Source organism: Chlorocebus sabaeus, chromosome 22 (assembly GCF_047675955.1).
Source record: "Chlorocebus sabaeus isolate Y175 chromosome 22, mChlSab1.0.hap1, whole genome shotgun sequence".
Taxonomy (NCBI): Eukaryota; Metazoa; Chordata; class Mammalia; order Primates; family Cercopithecidae; genus Chlorocebus; species Chlorocebus sabaeus.
This window is the reverse complement of record NC_132925.1, coordinates 97,284,721-97,308,012: the sequence shown is the minus strand read 5'-3', so window position 1 is coordinate 97,308,012 and position 23,292 is coordinate 97,284,721. Positions and strand designations below refer to the sequence as shown.

The window sequence follows — 23,292 nt, the reverse complement described above, 5'->3', positions numbered from 1 at the left end:
AGAATATGCTACCTGTAAAGATTCTAGCCTCAGGACAATAGGGTAAATCAAATCACAGTAAAATGTCCTAGAAAGACAGGCAAGGTGACACTTTCTGGATTTGCTCCTCTTGTCTAAGTGTTTAAAAAACAAAACATACATTACAAAGATATGCCTGCATTCATATATAGTAAGTGAGAAGCTTGGAGCTCAGTTACCCAGTCTTCCTTTTACAAAAATTAAGTTTATTCTCAATATAAACTAGAACCACTTATTGACCAGAATGAGAGCCAATTCAAGTATTGGTTGAAACACATTAAACTAAAACACAAAGTTAAGTCAAAACCATGAACATAATACATCACTTTTAAAATTCAAGAAACGAGTTTAGCATAAAACAGTTAAAAACAAAATAATTAAGACTATTATAGTGTAGACAGTTCTTTTAGCAAAGGATTCAGCTCTTATGCCATTATAGAATTCTTAGAATGTAAATATCCAATTTAATTAAATATTAGTTTAATTGTATGTAATATAAACAGGAATGCAAAAAATCATGCTTTGTTATGTGCTAAGCATTGACTGGCTAATGATGTTAATGACAAAGTCATGAAATGTCAGGGCACTGTGATCATGTTCATTAAGACCTCTTTCTTCAGATGAGGTCTCTGAAATCCACAGGGATAGAGGGAGATCCCAGGTCTCAGAGAAAGCCAGACAGTGAGAACATTAGAAGCCCTGGCTCTAATCCTCTGCCCAACGCTCTCATCCCCATTGTCCTCCCTCCAACAAGAAGAGTGGGGGTTTCAGATTTACAACATTTCAGTAAATAATATGACAAGGATTCTCTCTATATATATATATAATATTATATCTATATTGTATATATTATATATTATATATATAACATATATTATGTAAATCTATACAGTTCAATAAGTAACTTACAGAAAAAAAGAATCTTCTTTATAACATTTAAACTTGTAGTTCTGTCAGAACAACTTGAACTTAAATAAATACATAAAATTTAAAAATAATAAACTTGTAGACTTCACTCTAATTAAGAAAATAACCTGCCAGCTGAGCGTGGTAGCTCACACCTATAATCCCAGCACTCTGAAAGGCCGAAGCAGGAGGATGATGGCTTGAGCCCAGGAGTTCAAGACCAGCCTGGGCTGTAACATGGAGAAAACTTGTCTCTATTTAAAAAAAAAAAGAAGAAGAAGAAGAAGGAAAAGAAAAAAGAAAATAACCTGCCAAGTCATTCTTCAACTCCTGAATTGCATCACAATAGCCTCCCCTCAAACCAATCCACTGTCATAATAGTCAATTTTTTTCTTTTTTAAGACAGGGTCTCATTCTGTCACCCAGGTTAGAGTGCAGTGGCTCACAATCACAGCTCACTGCAGCCCCAACCTCCCGGGCTCAGGTGATTCTCCCACCTCAGTCTCTGCAGTAGCTGGGACTATAGGCACGAGCGACCACCTCTGGCTAATTTTTTGTATTTTTGATAGAGATGGGGTTTTGCCATGTTGCCCAGGCTGGTCTCAAACTCCTGGACTCAAGTGATCCACCTGACTTGGCCTCCCAAAGTGTTGAGATTATGGACATGAGCCTCCACGCCTGGCCTGTAGTCAAAGTTTTATAACAGCCACCAAGAAACAGGATTGGTCCATATTTTTCTCAGCGTATTTTATACCACTCCTTCTCCCCAAAAAATAGCTTTCTAGTGAAAAAAAAAAATCAACGTCCATTTGAAATACACAGTATCACTTCATCAACATCAGGGAACTACAAGCCACTTACCAGGCTCCAAGTGCATTGGTGTGTGACCATTCATCACCCCATTTGCCACATCTGTGTCCTCCAGAGTGAGAACCACTGGAGGCTGCAACTTGAGCTCCTCCTGAATTTTTTCCAAGCTGCTCTCCATCTGAGAGGAACTTACATAGTTAAAATGCCACTTCACTTTCTGAATGATGTTGTCTGCAAAAAGAGAGCAACACAAGTTAAACATTTTCATCAGAACAGATATTATATTATAAGATAATATGTACAAAATGAAGTTCACATTTCTTTTTTTGAAGATAGGGTCTCATTGTTACCCACTCTGGAGTGCAGTGCAGTGGTGCCATCACAACTTACTGCAGCCTTGACCTCCTGGGCTCAAGTGATTCTCCCACCTAAGCCTCCCAAGTAGCTGAGATCACAGATGTGTGCCACCACACCTGGCTAATTTTTTTCATTTTTAAATTGTTTTTCTGTAGAGACAAGGTCTCACTGTATTGCCCAGGCTGGTCTCAAACTCCTGAGCTCAAGGGATTCTCCTGCCTCAGCCTCCCAAAGTGCTGGGATAATAGGCGTGAACCATTGCACCCAGGTGAAGTTCACGTTTCCGAGAGCTAATAAATCAGCCAGATTCTGAAAAGTGTCAAGTTAAACATAAAGGTCAAATGATTGCTAATATGAACACTGTCTGATCAATCTCTTCAAAGCAGGATAATTAAAATGTGATTGACTAAAAAGGCAATAATGCATCACAGAACCTCAGCAATGAGTCAGGGGAAAGGGGCATGCGTCTTAGCCCCTTACCACTTCTGATAGTACAGTACAATCCTAGGCAATTTACAGAATATTTCTAAGCTTGAAAAATGGAGACAGTTACTCCTGATCTGATTAACTCAAAAAAAGGCTTGTTTGAAAAAAATTACAAATGAACATGTTGTGCAAACTAGGATTACATATTTGGAAAGTATTCATTTTAATTCTTAAATTTATGTTAGGATTAATCCATTATCAAATCTGAACAGTTCTTGAAGTGAAGTTTCATACATACTGGCAAAGCAAAATCATGTATAATTCTACTTTCAGTGTACTTTGACTGATTCTACTCCCACTCAACAATAAGCAAACATGATGCTGGAGAAGGGGCTCCCATCAGATCAAGCAAATGGCTTTAGAAGGAAGGCACATCCAGAGATGAGGGGAGAGAAGAACACAGGTCTACCCAGCTCCAAATCAACTCACAGCCCAGGGATGCCGCAGCTATGGTCTATTTTGAACTAGCAGCCCTCTTCAGAGAAAGAAGTGCGGCCCAGAGCACAAGCTTGACTAAGACCTCACAGGGAGACTCAGGGGCAGAACCCTCAGTCTATCACTGGTCTACCAGGCTGGAGCCTGCCTACCAGGGTGACACCAAAAGAGGGTGCTAGCCCCATTCCTGATGGACTAGCCAGTGAACACATGAAGGAATGTGAGGGCTATGGCAGGAGTAGCCAGAAAGCCTAAGTGGCAACACTTCCAGGTGCTGGTTCTGCCCCTGACCATTTATAATAAATGTTGCCACACCTTTGTTTAAGAACATCACAGAGTCATTAGCTGTTTACACGGAGAGCACAGAATGTCCCCCAACTCCCACCTCCATTCCTCTTCATCCAAGAGCTCAAAATGATGCACACCTGACCAAAATAGGGCACATACTATGATTATCATGCTGTGTTCCAAAGTCTCTAAGGCTTGACAAGGCCTTTCTGGCAGAGCCTACAAAAGAAGTATCATTTTCCAGAGCAAACTTCTGGGTCAAGGAACTGTTTTTTTCTTCCAAACCATCACAGACTGATATTTTGATTAAAAAAAAGCAATAAAAAATAATCACAGGAATGTCAAATTACTGTAAGAATTTCTAAACACCAGTTCTCACTTTCTGTGCTTACTTCCTGATGGTATAAACACCCTTTCAGTAGTAATGCTCTGGGGCAGGGGTCAACAAAAATTTCTTACAGTGCCAGTTAGTAAATATTTTAGGATGGTGGCTACACGGTCTCTGTCACAACTCAACTCCACTGTCGTAGGGCAAAAGCAGCCACACACAACATGTGAAAGAATGAGCATGGCCGCGTTCTGCTTCATTTACAAAACAGGCGGCTGGCCTATGGGCCATCGTTTGCTGACCCCAGCTTCAGAGAGCTGTGGGTTACAACCTACATGTTTCACTCTTCCTCCACCCTGCCTCCAGGCTCTGTGGAGATGAAAAGTCAGAGTATGAAACCTTGACACTTTCCGGGCCACTTCAATTGCTATGAAATCTCATGGTACAAGTCTGTTCTTCAGTGACATGTTTTTGCATCTCCAGTGGTTTTCCTTGATGATCAAAGCCAAACCTAAACTGTAAATTCTACACATATAACACCATGGAAGAGAACAATAAATATGAAAGAGGGTTACAAACCAAACTCAAGAAAAGCGTATGGCCTGGAGGCTAGGCCAATGCAGGTGGTGTCATAGGAAGCCGTGAATTCCCACCACAGGGTCTCCAGGAAGCAGAAGGCCATGGTTGCTGGACACTGGCAGGAACAGATAGCCATGCAGGCCACATCCCCGAAAGAAGAAAAACTGAAACAAAAGGGCAACATCTGTATTACCAGGAAACAGCCCCATGTATTCCCATCCCACACCCAGACACAACCTTACCTCAATTCTGCACTTGCTTGGCTTTAAACAGTCCTGTAGCTGTTTGTTGCAGGTATATTATCTCTTCAGTTTGACCTATTCCTGACACTGTCTTTCTCCTACTTCCTTTAAAATGTCTAGCAGTCTTAGTCAATGACAGCCTGTGATCACTTATTTATTCATGCATGAGGGATGCATATTCTATTAGGGGGAATTAGCCTCAGACTTCTCCACATATACTGAGAAAACGTTTTTCTTCTTTAATCTACATCAACAGATTTCCTAATGTTAAATCATCCTGGCATCCTAAAATAAACCCTTGTTGGATCTAAGTTCCTACATATTCATCAACTGCTGGATTTAGTTTGCTAACATTTTAATTGGGACTTTTGTGTCTATGCAAATAAGACTGGCCTATAATTTTCCTTTCTTATACTGTCTTCATCTGATTATGGTATTTAGGTTATTCTGGTCTCATAAAATAAATACAGAGTTTTTCTTCTTTTTCTACTCCCTTTTGGGCTGTCATGCTATCATTTCAAGTTCAGGGCACGGGGGCTCTAGATCACCTATCTGTGTGTCTACTGACTCCCACTCACTGTGGAATGTCTCCTCTTGTGTTTTGTCATTTTTTGCTGAGAGCTCATCCCTATGGGACATTTTTTGTAAGAATCCCTTGAGGCCCGAGTTGTGACACACTTCTTCCAGTGTGGTTCTGCATTTGCTCTGGCTGCCTACCACAGCAGTGTCATCGCTCTGGGACCAATACCAATGTTTCAACCTTGGCTTAGGAGTTCCTAGACTTTGAGGAGTATACACTCCAACTTCAATATTTTCAAGGCACAAGAACAACATTTCAATTTCTTAGGTGAAATTTATTTTTCCTTCCCACACAAAGCCAAGTAGAGGTTGAGTTACCCTGTATCAATGGGAAAACTATTTCCCTCACCTATCACCATTTCATTAGGTTGTGGCCTGGCAAGAACTTTCCTTTATGCAAGAGTTTTTGTTTTGTTTTTTTGACACAGGGTCTCACTCTGTCATCCATGCTAGAGTGCAATGGCACAATCTCAGCAAACTGCAAACTCAACCTCACAGGCTTAAGCCATCCTCCCGCCTCAGCCTCCCAAGTAGCTGGGACTACCGTTGTACGCCATCACACCTGGCTAATTTTTTGTGTTTTTGTAGAGATGGGGTCTCTCCATGTTTCCCAGGCTGGTCTCGAACCACCAGGCTCAAGCAATCTGCCTGCCTCAACCTCCCAAAGTGCTGGGATTACAGGTGTGAGCCACGGCACCCAGCCACAAGGGTCTTGTTCTGACACTCCATCCTATGTAAGCCCAAACCAAGCCCCAATTTTACGGTGACTAAATGCCAGGAGCCTCAGTGTCCGCTCACACACTTACTACCTTAATATTCTGCCCCCCTTTCATTTCTAGCATCTTAGGATTTCTTTCTTTCAAGATTAACTACATATTTAAAGTAATGGTTGATATGTATTTACCCTCATTTCTGGGTGTTTTCAGTAGAAGGGTTTTAAGGTTATGTTGTTCTACCATCTTTTTGAAACTGTAACTCCCTACATAAAAACTTTTCCAATCTAAAAAAAAGGACAACTCTCCTCCTTATGGAAGAAATCCTTCAATACGGTCTAGCCACTCTAGGATGGATGTGTTTCTATTTGAAAGAGGACCCCTGTTGCGGGTTGAGTGTGTCCCCCCAAAAAGATTTACTGATGTCTTAACTCAAAGAAATAGAGTCTTTGAAGATGTAACCAAGATAAAATGAAGTCATACTGGATTAGGGTGGGCCCTCATCTAATGACTAGTATCCTTATATAAAAGGAAATTTGGACACAGAGACATAGGGAAGAAGACCATGCGACCATGGAGACAGAGACTGCAGTAAGGCATCTACAAGCCAAGGAAAACCAAGGATTGCCAATGACTGCCAGAAAGTAGTAGAGGTTAGGGAAGGATTCTTCCTTAAAGTTTGTAGAGGGAACATGGTCCTGTGAGAGAATGAATTCTGTTGTTTGAAGCCAATTTGTGGTAATTTGTTCTGGCAGTTGTAGGGAACTAACACACTCCTTAACTATTAAAAGCTATGGTACTGCTCACCTGTAAGAAAAGAAAGTCTGTTTCCTCTGCAAAAATAATGGTAAATATTTAATTCAAAATTACAAATGAGTAGAACATTTTTTATTCCTTTTTTCAAAATACTACTGAAGTATCCAGGATTTAAATCTGAAGTCTTAGACTTCTTTTTTCTGTGAAAAATAGCTTTTAACAGAGAAAAGCTTTCCTATTTGAAGTACAGTACAAATCAGCTAATCACAGCATAGTAAAGGAGAGACCATCAAGGACAGCATGTTCAGGCCCCCAGAGAAAGGGGCTGCACATGTGGGCAGGTGCAACTCAGTGTTTGCTCCTGAACATCCAGAGCCCACATCACCAGGTGACAGCTGCATATGCCTATTATTTGTCACCCCCTTCAGGACATGGCCCTTCTAGCCTGACATTACCACCTAGCCTGGTGTCAGGGCTGGACTTTTCCTTTTGTTTTTATAATCCTGAGACTGAATTCCCCTAAAAGGACCTCAGCTTAGCAGGTCAACTAAAAATTCACTATTCAAGGAGAACAAAAGGGGGCCAGGCAAGGTGGCTCATACCTATAATCCCAGGGCTTTGGAAGGCCAAGGCAGGAGGATCACTTGAGCCTAGGAGTTCAAGACCAGCCTGGGCAACATGGCAAGACCCTGTCTCTAAAAAATAAAAATAAATTAACTGGGGGTAGTGGTGTGTAGACTCAGCTACTTGGGAGGCTATCTATCAATCAATCTATCTATCTAATCTACCTGTCTATCTAGAGACAAGGTCTCTGTCCCCTCAGTTTGGGGGACAGAGTTCCAGCTACTTGGGCGGCTAAGGTGTGGACATGGCTCACTGCAGCCTTGACCCCCTGGGCTTGAGCAATCCTCCCACCTCAGCCTCCCAAGTAAGCTGGAACTACAGGTGCACCCTACCACACCTGGGTTATTTTTAATTTTTTTGTAGAGATGGGGTCTCATCCTGTTGCCCAGGCTGGTCTTGAACTCCTGGACTCAAGCGATCCTCCCACCTTAGCCTCCCAAAGTGTTGGGAGTACAGGCGTGAGTCACTGCACCCAGCTGAGACCCTGTCTCTAAAAATAAAATAAAAAATAAAAATATAAGGAGAGCAAAAGGGACTTGCTAAGTAAAGGTCTAGATACAAAAGAAAATAGACATAAACTCTAACAAGCCATTTTCATATTCTAAAATCTGCCTTGCCCCTGATGCCTCCATAGAATGACTTGCTTCTTGCTCTGAGTCCTAGAACAGGAAATTTTATAACCCATAAGAAGCAGACTTTGGTGCCTAACTGCCTGCATTCAAATCCTGGGCTGACCAGTTACTAACAGTGTAACCTTAGTTAAGTTTTTTACCTCAGTTTCCTCCTCTGCAAAACAGGTGTAACACTATTACCTACATCATTAGCCACATAAAACACAGAATAGTGCCTGGCATATAGAAAACACTCAATAATATCAGTTATTGTAACCAGGATTATTGTAATCACTTGATTCCTACTTCCAATGGAGCATTTTCCCCACTGTATTGTAGTTAGTTATATATTTCTCTTGTTACCTCATTAGACTTTAAGTTCCTTGAGAAGAGAGACCTCCTCTCACTTCTTTTTCACTCCCCTGCTCCTGTCATGTAATAAAAATTTTAAAATGACCAGGTGCAGTGGCTCATGCCTGTAATCCCAGCACTTTGGGAGGCCAAGGTGGGCAGATTACCTGAGGTCAGGAGTTCAAGAGCAGCCCGGCCAACATGGTGAAACCCCGTCTCTACTAAAAAATTCAAAAATTAGCCGGGCCTGGTGGTAAGCGCCTATAATCCCAGCTACTCAGGAGGCTGAAGCAGAAGAATCGCTTGAACCCAGGAGGCAGAGATTGCAGTGAGCAGAGAGCGCACCACTGCACTCCAGCCTGGGCCACAAAAGCGAAACTGTCTCAAAAAAATAAATAAAAATTAAAAAGTGAAAAATAAAAACATAAAAAGTGAAAAAATTAAAAAGCAAAAGTATAAAGTATAAATGAAATTTTTTTCTTATTTTCTTGGCTTTCTAACTCTCATTATTTTCCCTCCCCAACATTATAATCCAGTATCTCCTCCCCCCTTACCTTTTCTCTTTCCCTGCATCTGAGTGGAAAAAAACTACAAAACTAAAGACATGAACCCAGGTCTCCCAATGCTCATGGGCACTCCACTAACAGAAGTTAAGAGCTGGAGCAGCCATGGCTGGGCGCAGTGGCTCACACTTGTAAACCCAGTACTCTGAGAGGCTGAGGCGGGTGGATCACCTGAGATCAGGAATTCGAGATCAGCCTGGGCAACATGGTGAAACCCCATCTCTACTAAAAATATAAAAATTAGCTGGGCATTGTGGCATGCACCTATAATCCCAGCTACTCAGGAGGCCGAGGCACGAGAATTGCTTGAACCCAGGAGGCGGAGGTTGCAGTGAGCCAAGATGGTGCCATTGCACTCCAGCCCGGGTGACACAGCGAAACTCTATCTCAAAAGAAAAAAAAAAAAAAAAAAAAAAGCTGGAGCAACCATCCCTGAGGCTCTAAGAAAACCCATTTCTTTCATGATTCTGTTGTAGACACACATGACCTCAGACCACTGATGCTAGATCTACTTTTAATACACAATGTGATCAGCATAAGATTACCACTACATGTAGTTAAAAATAATCCAAATTTTGCCAATATTCTGAAAAAGTGGATATGCTCACTTACTGTATACTAAAGTCACGGCCTTCTGCAGAACCTCGACCTGGATATTGGGCCAGTCGCAAGGCTAAACTCTTGAGCCGTCTCCTCCATTCCAAAAAATCTTGGGTGTGGTAAAAATCAGTAGAGGCTGAGAGGGGCAGTCCATCCCTTACCCGTACCACGCAGGCAAAAAAGATCATGGACATGGTCCACAAGAGAAGTCATGAGGACACCTGAAGAAAGCAAGGTAACCTTGTTACTGAGGCTCAAATGACAGTGCCAGAAATACCCCCACCCGTGAAATGCCCACTTTAGGGATTTTCACCCTCATTCCCACTATAATTGCAAATGTTGCTTTTATTGTTATTTCCCTGGCCTCTACTGCTACATCACTCCCAATTTTCCTCCCTTTATCATCCTCCCTGCCTTTTCTGCACTTGTAATTCTCTTTTTATTTTTCTCTAATGAGTCTCTCCCTTTCCAGAATTAAGCCAACTGGGATGATGGGGAAAGGAATACAGAACGGAAGCAGGACCACAGGGCTCAGGAGCAACACTAGTAATGGCAGGTAGCAGGACACAGACACAGCAAGACAGTCCTAAAGAGACAAGAAGCACCAGATACTGAAGCGGCAAGGATTGAGGTCCAGTGACCTGTGCACTTCAGGTCACCCACGGAGATAGGCACTAAGCAGCTTAGTTGCCATATCCTCACTTGCGAGGAGATAGAAGAAGGTGGAGAGATTCTGAGCATCTAACCTAATGCTGGTGACAAGGAGAGCAGAAGGCAAAAATGAAAGCTCCAGATCATGTCCTTCTGAATTTCTGCAAATGTTTGACATAGAGCCAGTCTTCAAAGTGATGACTGAGTCCCTACAGATGGCTAAAGGCAATCATTTAGCAAATTATATTACAGTAAGATTCTAAATATTTGGCCATGATATGTGAATACCATTAAGAAACAGAAAGAAACAGATCTGAACCCTCATGGTGCCTTGGGCAAACTGGAAAAGGATGTCTCTCTTGGTGGAAACAGGCCTGCACCAATTCTGCTGGCAGAGTCTGGCCGTATTAGCCCTATCTGTAACTCTGCAGGGTGCTTGTTCAGGGCATAACTTGTATATCTGTGAGTGGCAACCCTGCAATTAGGGATTAGTGAGGTGGCCATTACAGCTCAGATGAGTCTTTCCAACAGGATGTGTCCATACATCCTATTTCACAAATCCTCTACTTGACAGGATCCTCTACTATCAGGCCCTTTACTTGATGGGATGATAACAGGATACCAATGCACCTCTTTTCCAAAGAACTCTAGGGATGCAACCTTATTTGGCATCTCAGTTCTTCATCTCAGACTCCCAGGATGCACACTACTCTTGATCTCTGTACCTCTATGCATTCTTCACTTGTGTCTGCAGTGTCACTCCTCTGATCTCCCCACATCCAAATCCAAATCAAAGACTGTCTCAAATCCACCTTCTCAGACTTGTCCAGCTGGAAGTACTTTCTCCCTCTTTTTAATTCTTAGGAAACCTACCTCTTTGTTCTCTATTTTACTGATTTTGCATTTCCACTACCTAAATATAAGTTCTAAGAATAAAGACCGTGTCTGGAATGGATGAATGAATGAATAATTATCACCACAATATACATGTAGAAACTGCAGTGATATAAAAACACAAAGGAGGCAAAAAGAAAAATTAGGCTACCAGCCAACAGATACTACACAGTCCATTTGACCCATTTCTCCACACCTTCCATTGGGGAGTAAAAATGTGGAAAGCCCCTGGAAAAGTACACACACACAGAAAAGCTACTAAGTTCCCAGCACCAATGGCAGGGCCAGGTCAACTGCCAGAAGACACTATGGGTTCTACAGCAGACGCCTGGCCAATGATGAGACCACAAGCACCACAAAGGGAATCAGGGAACAAATGTGGAGAGGTTAATTGTTCTATCTTCTATCTTTTTGTAAGTATTTGAAATATTTAATTTTAAAACATTTTTTAAAAAGAGTTATAGGGCACAAAGCCCTGACAGACATAGGGAAAGGCTACAAGATCAATTTGAGACCAGGGCTTAGGCTCTTAACAGTAACACCAACGAGAACCATAAGCCAAGATATGAAGACACTGAGGCCAAAAAGAGACAGTCAATGAGATACCAAAACAGTTAAGAGACAGGACAGAAACACCCCAAAGCAAAATAAGAAAGGTACTTTTTTGGGAGCCGAGTAAACTGTACGCTCCTCTAAAGGAAAGCAGTGTGCACTGACTCCAAATGTCAATTCCAAAACATCCTCTGTAGTTCTGTCTTTATGGAGCATCTACCTTATGCCAGGTATTGTCTTAAGCTAATAAAAAAGAAAAGGGTGACATTTCCAAGCGATGGTAATCAGGAGAACTAGTTTTACCACTCTCTAAAGGACCCAAATGTCCCTTCCAGGTTCTCTACTTCTCCATCCTATCCTTTGGTGATCAAACTTGCTTTTCCTCAAACATTAGTATTCAAGATAAATAAATACCCCTCTTGTTTTTCAGTTCTATCAAGTTACTAGTACTGCAAACTAGTGAAACCTCCATCTATTTTTTTAAAGTCTTTTAAAAATATTTGTGATGGTTTAATGAAGGTGACACTGTGATAATACTAACTTGTTTGTGCGTATTTGCCAGTGTATGTGAATGTACAGGATGACAGCTGCCTGAAGGGTTAAAAGATTTTATAGGCTGCCACAGAAGAGTCTAAGAATGAAGACAACATCCTTGACATTGTTTTCCTTTGTAAAAATATACTTTGTATTCCAAAAGACGGAAAAAAAATAATAATACAAAAAGGAAGGGGCTTATCTTCACAGAGATTTGATATTTGTGAATTCAGGTTATGAGCTATTATGAGACAGCCTGTACTCAAATAAGAGATATGACCACTGCTCAAAACAGAATGAACTTCTGTTTCTGGAAAGATGAAGTAGAATTACTTTTCCCTGCTTCTCCCATGATATACCCTGGACATTACATATAAAATAAACACTCAAAAATTCTGACCAGCCTGGCCAGCAAGGCAAAATCCTGTCTCTACTAAAAATACAAAAATTAGCCAGGTGTGGTGGCACACACCTGTAATCCCAGCTACTCAGGAGGCTGAGGCACAAGAATCACTTGAACCCAGGAGGGAGAGGTTGCTACAGTAAGCCGAGATTGTGCCATTGTACTCCAACCTAGGTGACAGAGTGAGACCCTGTTTCAAAAATAAAAATAAAAATTCTGAAAGGTGAAGAAAGAAGACTGGCTAGGGACCTTGGGATTTGAGGAATGACACATCTGTGAGTCTGCTGAGTTTGTTTTTTCTTATTTGTTTGTTTGTCTTACATATCACAGACTGGGTGTTAGAGAAGCTAGCAAGAAATGCCAATGGGTCAATGGGTACAGACCGAAAAAAAAAAAAGTCAAAAAATCTTTGTTCTCTCCAGTCAAAAAAACTAGAAAAGGTAAAGCATAACAAAACAAAAAACTTTTAGATAAAAAAACTGCTCTACTCCAGCCAAACATCACAAAAAAAAAACTGTAGCCACCACACACCTGCCAACGAAGGCCAAGTGAACAGCCCAGACTTCCACCACTGCCCTGCAGTAACAAGATGCCCCATTCTCCACCTTCCATCCTGCCGGGGTAGCATCAGAGAAGGCCAAGTAGCGGGTTAGAGGGCAGTAATGAGCCATTCTCTCCCACCACGTCACTGGGCAGACAGAATTCCTATCTCTCCCCAGCAATGATGAGCAGTCCCTTTCCCCCAGGGTGTCAACAGAGGCCATGTAGGGAACCTGGACTTCTACGTCCATTGGGCAGTAATAAGACAGTCCCTCGCTTCCCCTGCTGGAGTGGTATCAAGAAAGACTAGCTAAAACAGAAGATTTTAGTAAGATTCATATCTCATAATATCCAAAATGTAAGTTTCAATAGAAAATCACTGGCTATACTAAGAACCAGAAAAATCTCACCTTCAATGAAAAGAGACATTAACTGATGCCAACATCAAGATGACAGAGATACTAGAATTATCTACAAAGAGTTTAAAACAGCCACCATAAAAATGCTTCAATGGGCAATTATAAACTGATTCCCAGGCTAGAATGCAGCAGTGCAATCATGGCTCACTGCAGCCTCAATCTCCAGGACTCAAGCAATCCTTCCACCTTAGCATGCCGAATAGCTGGGAATATAGGCACACATCACTACATTTTTTTTTTTTTTAGACACAGGATCTCGCTATGTTGCTCAGGCTGGTCTTGAACTCACAGGCTCATGTGATCCTCCCACCTTAGCCTCTCAAAGTGCTGAGATTATAGGGGTGAGCCACCATACCCAGCCACTTTTAAAAAATGAAAAATAAAAACTCTCAGTAAAGAAACAGAAGATATAAAAAACTAAATGGAGATTCTAGAATTAAAAATAAACTGAGGCAGCCAGGCATGGTGGCTCACACCTGTAACCCTGGCACTTTGGTAGGCCAAGACAGATGGATCACTTGAGGTCAGGAGTTCGAGACAGCCTGGTCAACATAGTAAAACTTCATCTCTACTAAAAATACAAAAATTAGCCGGGCATGGTGGCACACACCTGTAGTCTCAGATACTTGGGAGGCTGAGGCAGGAGAACTGCTTGAATCCGGAGGCTGAGATGGCAGTGAGCCAAGATCACGCCACTGTACTCCAGCCTGGGCTACAGAGTGAGACTCCATCAAACAAAACAAAACAAAACAAAACTGAGGCCAGGTGCAGTGGCTTACATCTATAATCCTAATGCTTTGAGAGGCCAAGGCAAGAGGATCACTCGAGACCAGGAGTTTAAGACCAGCCTGGACAACATAATGAGACCCCATCTGTATGAAAATAAATAAATTAATTAATTAAAGTAAAAAACGCAATAGATGGGCTCAATAGAAATATGGAGGGGGGGGAGAAGAATGAATGAGTAAACATGAAGACAGAATATAGAAATTACTCAATCTGAACAATATGAGGGGAACTAGGTTGAAAAATATTTCACAGACACTTGGAGACCTGTGAGACTATAAAAAATGACCAAATATTCCTGTTACTTGGGTCCTGGAGGACAAAAGAAAGAAGACAGGGATGAAAAAGTATTCAAAGAAATAATTTCTGAATATTTCCCAAAACTGTGCAAAAGATATAAGCCCAGAGATTCAAGAAACTGAACAAATCCCAGAAAGGATAAACCTAAGAAACCCATGCCAGCACACAGACAGAAGCCCAACTTATGAAAACTAAAGATAAAGAAAAAATCTTGAAAGCAGCAAGAGAAAAATAATACCTTACCTATAAGGGGAAAACAATTCAAATGACAGCAAATTTCTCACAGAAACCATGGAGGCCAAAAGGAAGTAGCACATTTTTTCCAAGTACTAAAAGAAAAGAACTGCCAACCCAGAATCCCATATTCAGCAAAAATATCCTTCAAGCAGCCAGGTGCAGCGGCATGTGCCTGTAGCCCCAACTACACTGCTTGAGCCCCAGGAGTTCAAGTTCAGCCTAGGCAACATAGCAAGACCTTGCCTCAAAAAAAAAAAAAAAAAAAGGAATAAAAGAAAAATTAAAGCATACTTAGATGAAGGAACATTAAAGAAATTTGTCAAGAAGTTCTCTAAACAGAAAGGAAATGATAAAAGAAATCCTGGAACATCAGCAAGAAAGAAAGAACAATAGAAAGGGTAAAAACTTTTAAAAATATGACAGATTAATCTCTCATGTGTTTTCTAAATGATGTTTGGTAAATGAAGCAATAATTACAATGTCTCATGTGGTTCTCAACATATGTAAAGGAAATATTTAAGACAATTATAAATGGGAGGGTTCAAAGACATAAAAGGAGGTAAAGTTTCTACATTTCATTTGAAATAGTAAAACACTGACATCAGGAGACCACGACAAGTCATACACACACACACACACACACACACACACACAAGAACACATACACACCCCACTAAAAAGCTATACAAAGAGATATACTAAAAAACACTACAGATTATAAAATGAAATAACTATTTTTTGAGACAGGGTCTTACTCTGTCACCCAGTCTGGAACACAGTGGCACAATCATGGTTCACTGCAGCCTCGACCTCAAGTCATCCTTCTGCCTCAGCCTCAAGGCTCAAGTGATCCTTTTGCCTCAGCCTCCCAAGCAGCTGGAACTACAGACATGTACCACTATACCCAGCTAATTTTTTTAAAGATGTATTTTGTAGAGACAGGGTCTTACTATGTTGCCACAGCTGGTCTTGAATTCCTGTTCTCAAGCAATCTGCCCATCTCAGCTTCCCAAAGTACTGGGATTACAGGCATAAGCCACTAGGCCTGGCCTAAAATGTAATTACTTTAAAATGTTCAAATTACTCACAAGAAGTCAAGGAAAAGAAAATGGAGAAATAACAACAACAACAACAAACAGAACAAACACAAAACAAAAAAGGGCAGACTTATTCCCTAATATATATCAATAATTACGTTACATGTAAACGGTCTAAATATGACAATTGAAGACAGAGACTGACAGTAGATAAAAGACATGAACCAATTATATACTATCTACATGAAATTCACTTCCAATATAACAATATAGATAGGTTGAAAGTAAATGGATGGAAAAAATATAGCATGTAAACATTAATCAAAAGAAGCAAGAGTTATATTATCATCAGATAGACTTCAGAGCAAAGAAAATGTCCAGGAACAGAGAAGGATATTACATAATGATAAAAGAGTAAGTCCACCAAGAAGGCATAATAATCCTAAATGTGTTTGCACCAAACTTCAAAGATGTAAATAAGTGAAGCAAAAACTAATAAAGTGAAAGGAGGAATAGACAAATCCATAGTTGTAGCTGGAGAGTTCAACCACCTACACCTCAAAAATTGATAAGACAAGTAAACAGAAATCAGCAAAGATTTTTTAAAAGAACTAAAAAACACTATCAACTAAAGGATATAACCATCATTTATAATATTCCATCCAACAACAGAAGAATTCCTTTCAAGACCCCACAGAATAGGCTGGACACAGTGGCTCATACCTGTAATGCCAACCCTCTGGGAGGCCGAAGTGGGAGGATTGCTGAGGACAGGAGTTTAAGACAAGAAACCACAGAATATCTACCAAGACAGACCATATCCTGGGCTATAAGACAAACCTCAATAAATTTAAAAGAATTCATACAATGTGTGTTATATGACCACAATGTAATCAAATTGTAAATTAATAACAGAAAGGTAATGAAAACCTCCAAACACTTGAAAATTAAGCAAACACTTTTAAATAATCCATAGGTTAAAAACGAAATATCAAGGAAATTTTAAAAATACATTGAACTGGATGAAAATTAAAATATATCAAAATTTGTGGCACACAGCTAAAGCAGTACTGAGAGGGAAATCCATAGCACTAAATGCTTACGTTCAAAAAGAAGAAAAGTCTCAAAACAATAATTTAAGCTCACAGGTCAAGAAACTAGAAGAAGAGCAAAATAAGCTTAAATCACAAACATGGAAGGAAATCATAGGGTAGAAATCAATGAAATGGAAAATTTTAAAAATAGAGAAAAACCAATGAAACTAAAAGTTGGTCCTTCGGACAGAGTGATACTTCATCTCAAAAAAAATATATTTCTATATACTAACAATGAACATATGGAAACCAAAACTTAAAATATCATTTATAATCACTCTAAAAAATAATCTCAATAAAGTCATAATTTTTTAAATTAAATGCTTAGATGTAAGTCTAACAAAACATATACAGAACTTGTATGCTGAAAACTACAAAACATTCCTGAAATCGAAGTGCTAAATAAATGGGGAGATATATCATGCTTTATGGATTGGAAGAGTCAACATAGCAGAGATGTCAATTCTCCCCCCAAATTGATACACAGGTTTAATGTAAGTACTGAAAAAAAAAATAAGCAAGAGAGTTTGTGGCTATAGATAAGATTATTCTAAAATGCATATGGAAAGGCAAAGAAACTAAAATAGCTAAAGCAATTCTGAAAAAAGAGTAAAATAGGAAAAACCATGCTATCCTACTTCAAGACTTATTATACAGCTATAGTAATCAAGATTGTGTGGTATTGTCAGAAAAATAGACATAGATCAATGAAACAGAATACAGAATCCAAAAATATACTTACATAAGTATATCTAACTGATTTTTTTACAAAGCGCAAACATAATTTAAGGGAGGAGGGGTAGTCTTTTCTACAAATAGTGCCGGGAGTAAAAAGAAAGAATCTTAACCTAAACCTCACATCTTACATAAAAATTAACTCAAGATTTATCATAGATTTAAATATGAAAAATAAAACTATAAAACTGGAGAAAACATAGGACGAAATCTTCAGGACCTATGGCTTGGTGAGGAGTTCTTAGATATGACACCAAAAGCATAATCCATAAAGATAATTCAGAAAACTGGACTGCAACAAAATTGTACACTTTTTCTCTACGAAAGCCCATCTGAAGAGGATGAAAAGACAAGCTAGAAATTGGGAGAAAACATCTGTAAACCACATATCTGATAAGCAACTCAAACCTAGACTGTATAAAGAACTCTTGAAATTCAACAGTGAAAAAATACAAACAATCCAATTTTAAAATGAGAAAAACACACATACAGACATTTCACCAAAGAGGATATATGGATGGCAAATTAGAGCATGAAAAGATACTGAGCTATTATGAAAATGCAACTTGAGAGCCCAATGAGATAATACTACCTACCCATCAGAACAGCTAAAATGATAAATAGTGACAGTATCAAATACTGGCAAGCATGGAGAGAAACTGGATCTCTCATGCATTACTGGCCTGTAAAATGGTATACTCTAGAAAAGTTTGGGCCAGGTACAGTGGCTCACGCCTGTAATCCCAGCACTTTGGCAGGCTGAGGTGGGTGGATCACCTGAGGTCAAGGGTTCGAGACCAGCCTGGCCAATATGGTGATACCCCCGTCTCCACCAAAAACACAAAAATTAGCTAGGCATGGTGGTGGGCACCTGTAATCCCAGCTACTTGGGAGTCTGAGGCAGGAGAATTGCTTGAACCTGGGAGGCAGAGGTTGCAGTGAGCCGAGACTGCACCATTGTACTCCAGCCTGGGCGAAAGAATGAGACTTTGTCTCAAAAAAAAAAAAAAAAAAAAAACAGTTTGGCAGTTTATTTTAAAACTAAACATGGAATTACTGTACAATCTACCAATCACACTCCTGGTATTTACCCCAGAGAAATAAAAACTCATGTCTACACAAAAACCTCTGTACAATTGCTCATTGCAGCTTTATTTACAACCAAACCTGGAAACAACTAACATGTCCTACAAATAATGAATGGTTAAACAAACCACAGGATATTCATTCCATGGAATACTACTCAGCAAAGAAGAGGAATAAACTACTGTACTGGTACACAGAACAACATGAATGGATCTCAAGTGCATTATGCTTGGCTGTAAAAAGCCAGTATCAAAAGGTTATATACTATATGCATCCTTTCATGTAACATTCTTGAAAAGACAAACTTAGAGAAACGGAGGGCTGATAAACAGTTGTCAGAGGTTAGGGATGGTAGAGAAGCGGGAAACAGGTGTGACTATGAATGAATAGCCAAAGGCAGATCTTTGTGGGGATGGAATAGTTCTGTATCTTGATTGCCAACATGATTACAGGAATCTACACATGATAAAGTGACAGTACTACACACACACACACACATACACACACAGACACACACACTTTATACCAACATCAATTTCCTGGAGTTGGTATTGTACTAGAATTATATAATATATAATCAATGGGGAAAACTAGGTGAAGCACACATGAGACTTCTCTGTACTACCTTTGCAAATTACTGCAACTATAATTACCTTAAAATAAAAGCTGGGAAAAAAGTATTAACTTAAGATCTTCACATACTGGTTACTTAAATTATGCTCATACTTTTTTGTTTAAATATCATTTTTAAATATCTCCACCAATGGAACAATAATCTTATCTGCTAATTAACTATAATTTTGATGTTTTATGCATGAACATTGAAGGGCACACTTCATAGTGAATAGCTCCTTAACTACATGACATTTCCAAACTGGAAGGTACTATAATCTCAGGACTCTTTGAAATAAAGCTGCTCAAAGATAACTAGTATTCAACTTAAAACAGGAAAGTGGCTGGGTGTGGTGGCTCACACCTGTAATCTCAACACTTTGGGAGGCAGAGGCAGGCGGATCAGCTGAGGTTGGGAGTTCGAGACCAGCCTGACCAACATGGAGAAACCCTGTCTCTGCTAAAAATACAAAATTAGCCAGGTATGGTGGTGCATGCCTGTAATTCCAGCTATTCTGGAGGCTGAGGCAGGAGAACAGCTTGAACCCAGGAGGCAGAGGTTGCAGTGAGCCGAGATCGTGCCATTGCACTCCAGCCTGGGCAACAAGAAGGAAACTCCATCTCAAAAAAAAGAAAAAAAAAAAAAAAACTAGGGCCGGGCACAGTGGCTCACGCCTGTAATCCCAGCACTTTGGGAGGCCGAGGCGGGCAGATCACGAGTTCAGGAGATCAAGACCATCCTGGCTAACACGGTGAAACCCCATCTCTACTAAAAGTACAAAAAAATTAGCCGGGCATGGTAGCAAGCGCCTGTAGTCCCAGCAACTCAGGAGGCTGAGGCAGGAGAATGGTGTGAACCCGGGAGGCAGAAGTTGCAGCGAGCCGAGGTAGAGCCACTGCACTCCAGCCTGGGCGACACAACGAGACTCCATCTCAAAAAAAAAAAACAACTAGGAAAGCAGGCTGAGCATGGTGGCTCATACCTGTCATCCCAGCACTTTGGGAGGCCGAGGTGGGAGGACTGCTTGAGCCCAAGAATTTGAGACCAGCCTGGGCAACACAATGATACCCCATCTCTACAAAAAATTAAAAAAAAAAAAAAAAAAAAAAAAAGCCAGGCATGGTGGCACACACCTGTGGTCCCAGCTACTCGGGAGTCTGAGGTGAGAGTCTTGAGCTCAGGAGGTCAAGGCTGTGTGAGCTGTGACTACATCACTGCACTCCAGCCTAGGCAACAAAGTGAGACCCTGTCTCAAAAAAAAAAAAGAAAAGAAAAGAAAAGAAAATCAACTCCACAAGGACAAAGGAAGCTTCAGAATGTTCACACAAAGAGACACTGGAATGTCTTCCAGAACTTAGCAGATCCTTCCACAAGGCAGTGGATGTCATAACCTACCACCTTGCCTGGGACATATTAGGAAGCACTCAGTAAACACTGCTAAGTAAATGAATGAATGACCTAAGGGCTACCTTATTTTTGCTCTCTGAAACAAGAAATGCAGGTTTACAGATCCCTTGCCATAATTCTGATCTACAGTTTGAACACTTTTCCACAATAAATCTGTACTTGGAGAGAAAAAGAGAAAGGTTTATACAGATGACATTTGTCTAAAAGTAGAGTGAAGTGGTAATCACATACACAGCATCCGTGTTACTAGTTTTATAAAAATATATTTTAATTTGCCTCCTTTATTTCCTAAATCCTCTTCCCAGCATCTGTTTGTAAACTGCTCATGCCATAGATTATCTCTGTTCTATCAACAAAGACTCTGTGCCTATGCTGCAGGCTACCCTTGTTTCTGTTTTTTCTTCCACCTTTTACCCTTAACCCCTCCTCAAGCCCCTATCACATGCACTGAGAGAGGGAGAGGCTGAGAGAGAGAAACAGAAAGAAAGAGAGAAAGAGAGAGATGACTGCACCTTGCAAAATAGGAATTTAGACAAAACAGGGGTCATGTGGCACACAAATATTCAAACACAAAGTGTTCACCATAAAGTATATACAGAATACAGAAGACTCAAATACACAATACAGAAGACAAAACTGAGTTGTGTCACCCTTACTGAATTCATCGTCAGCCACAGGACTTGGGAACTGGTTACCAAATTTGTAGATTCTATTAAGGCTCCAAGTTGCTTGGGGATGGAGTGAACAGGAGGGTAGAGGTCAGTTTTGTCATTTGTTAGGAACTGAGAAGGATAGGGAACTAAACTTGATAGGACCTTTTACACTGATGTTATTAAATGCTTGTAACTATAAGGTAGACATAATCTACACTGGCTAGGTGGGAAAACTGCAGCTCTAAGGCTCAAGAGGTAGAGCCAGATTCAACCCACACTTCCTTACTTCAAATATTCTGAAGCTGACGATCTTTCCACCACATCCTTCTTCTATAAATCCAACCTTGGGGATTACAGCTACTCCCTTTCTCTGAAATAATTTCTTCTCCTTAGAGCACTAATAAGCTAATCAGAGACCTGTTGGTAGACGAAGGAGCCTGAGATTGCACTTGTTACAACTGCTCTTTATCCACTGTATTACCTTGAAGTCAGGTTGTCCTCTCTCTGACCATGTTACTTTTTGAATATAGTTGATTTCTAAGTTATTCTAAGAATGAAAAAACACTGAGACTTCAAGATGGCTTCTGTTGCAAGTACAAACACTTAAATCAGAGCTATTAACAACATTGTCCAAAATGTACTTTCCAGAGGAAACTCTATTTGTTTATTTAATTCTATCTAGCAACGTTCAACCATTTCCAGTTGCTTCCATTTTTCATTTTACTAAAATTATCTTTAGCAGGATCAACTCTCCTCTGCAAAATGGAATTAAATATTATCCTCTATGTTGGTTCTCAGCTGTATTCTTTTCTGACCATGTCACAAATTTCACCAATTACTTTCCACACTGGCAAGTCTTTCGTGGCTTTGATTTCTACAAACCTAATTTTTCCCCAAGCGCTTTATCCTTCTGGCTCTGGAGGTACATGTGTAAATCTGTAATGAACACAAAACCTGTAATGGAACGTCCTACACCCAGTGCTCTGAAAAGTTGGTTCAGTGTATCCAATATTTAAAGTCTTATAACACTGGCATGCTAAGGGAAGTTGCTATTCAGATTAAACAATGCTCTGACGTGAGATTCGTGAATGGTTAAAGAAGCAGTCGTCCCTTTCTCACTCCCCATCTCTTCCAACTGGGAGACGCCCTCGGCGCCCATCTGTCAGCCCAGGGTTCCCGCAGGCGCGTGTCTTGGGTGGCCCCGGGGTCCAGGGAGAGGCTGGCGGGAGAAAGGGGACAGAGGACTCCAAGAAGCCCAGTGAAGCCCCGTGGGGAGCCCCATGGTCAAGGCCGGGCCTGAGGGCGGGGCTGGCCCTGGGCCGCCTCCACCTCTGGGCCCGCCCTGCGCCACACCCTAACCCGCCTGCTCTCGGCTAACGGGCCGCGGCACCCGCCTCTGCCCGTCAGCCCTCACCTCGCCCCGACGGCGGCCTTCGGAAGTCGGCGCCCGCCAGCTACCCGCCGCCTCCTCAGCAACCTTAGCCGACCGGGCGGCCCCGGCCCAGGTCACTGGCGGCCCAGGCGCAGGTAGGCGGTGGTGCGCGTGCGCGAGCCTTGAGCCCCCATTCGCTGCTGCTAAGCGACACCCGCACCCAAACCGACCAATCCCGGCGCGCCTCCACAGCCCCCCCGTCCCGGCGAAGGCGCGAATGTAGTGGTTGTTAAAGGGCTGCGACCCAAACTGAGAAGGAGCGTGACCGGGGCGCGCGCCTCCCAACTTTCTTCCCACCTCCCGGCTCTCACCGCGGCAGTTTGAGGTCCAAGCCTGTAATTCTCACGTCCGGAGATGAGAAGGAGCCTTCATGGTATAAGCTCGATTCCTGCCGGGGTAGCAACCGGACCGACGTCTGGAGGCGAGGAGGCTCCGCGTGACAGTGTGATACGCCCGGGGCGTGTGTGCTGCGGTCCGCGCGGCTGGGCGGGAGGCCCGAGATAGGCAAACCAAAGAGCACAACCTACTGCCAGCCTGGATAGGGCGCCAAAGTCCGACCCAGGGGGACACACCCCAAGCTGGGGGCGGAGGCACCCACAAGTGGATGACCGGCTTGAAGGAGATTAGGTAGCAGAGTCCGTCCATTTATTCATTTAGCAAGTATTGAGCACCT

At 41.4% G+C, this 23,292-nt stretch overlaps 1 protein-coding gene across 2 annotated transcripts in view; it reads right to left on the bottom strand.

The window, feature by feature from the left end:
- Positions 1-23,057, bottom strand: part of SEC22C (SEC22 homolog C, vesicle trafficking protein) — a 34,682-nt gene extending 11,625 nt beyond the window's left edge. The window contains exons 1-4 of one of the 2 annotated variants that reach the window (XM_007983796.3): positions 22,931-23,057; positions 9,259-9,467; positions 4,208-4,371; positions 1,786-1,965 (exon numbers count right to left, since the gene is read on the bottom strand). In XM_007983796.3, the coding sequence (XP_007981987.1) occupies positions 1,786-1,965; positions 4,208-4,371; positions 9,259-9,440 (526 nt within the window). In that variant the 5' untranslated portion in view covers positions 9,441-9,467; positions 22,931-23,057. Of the gene's footprint in view, positions 1-1,785; positions 1,966-4,207; positions 4,372-9,258; positions 9,468-22,601; positions 22,739-22,930 lie in introns of those variants that run through there. The other variant, XM_007983795.3, reaches the window with a different exon arrangement.
- Positions 23,058-23,292: the final 235 nt, after the last annotated feature.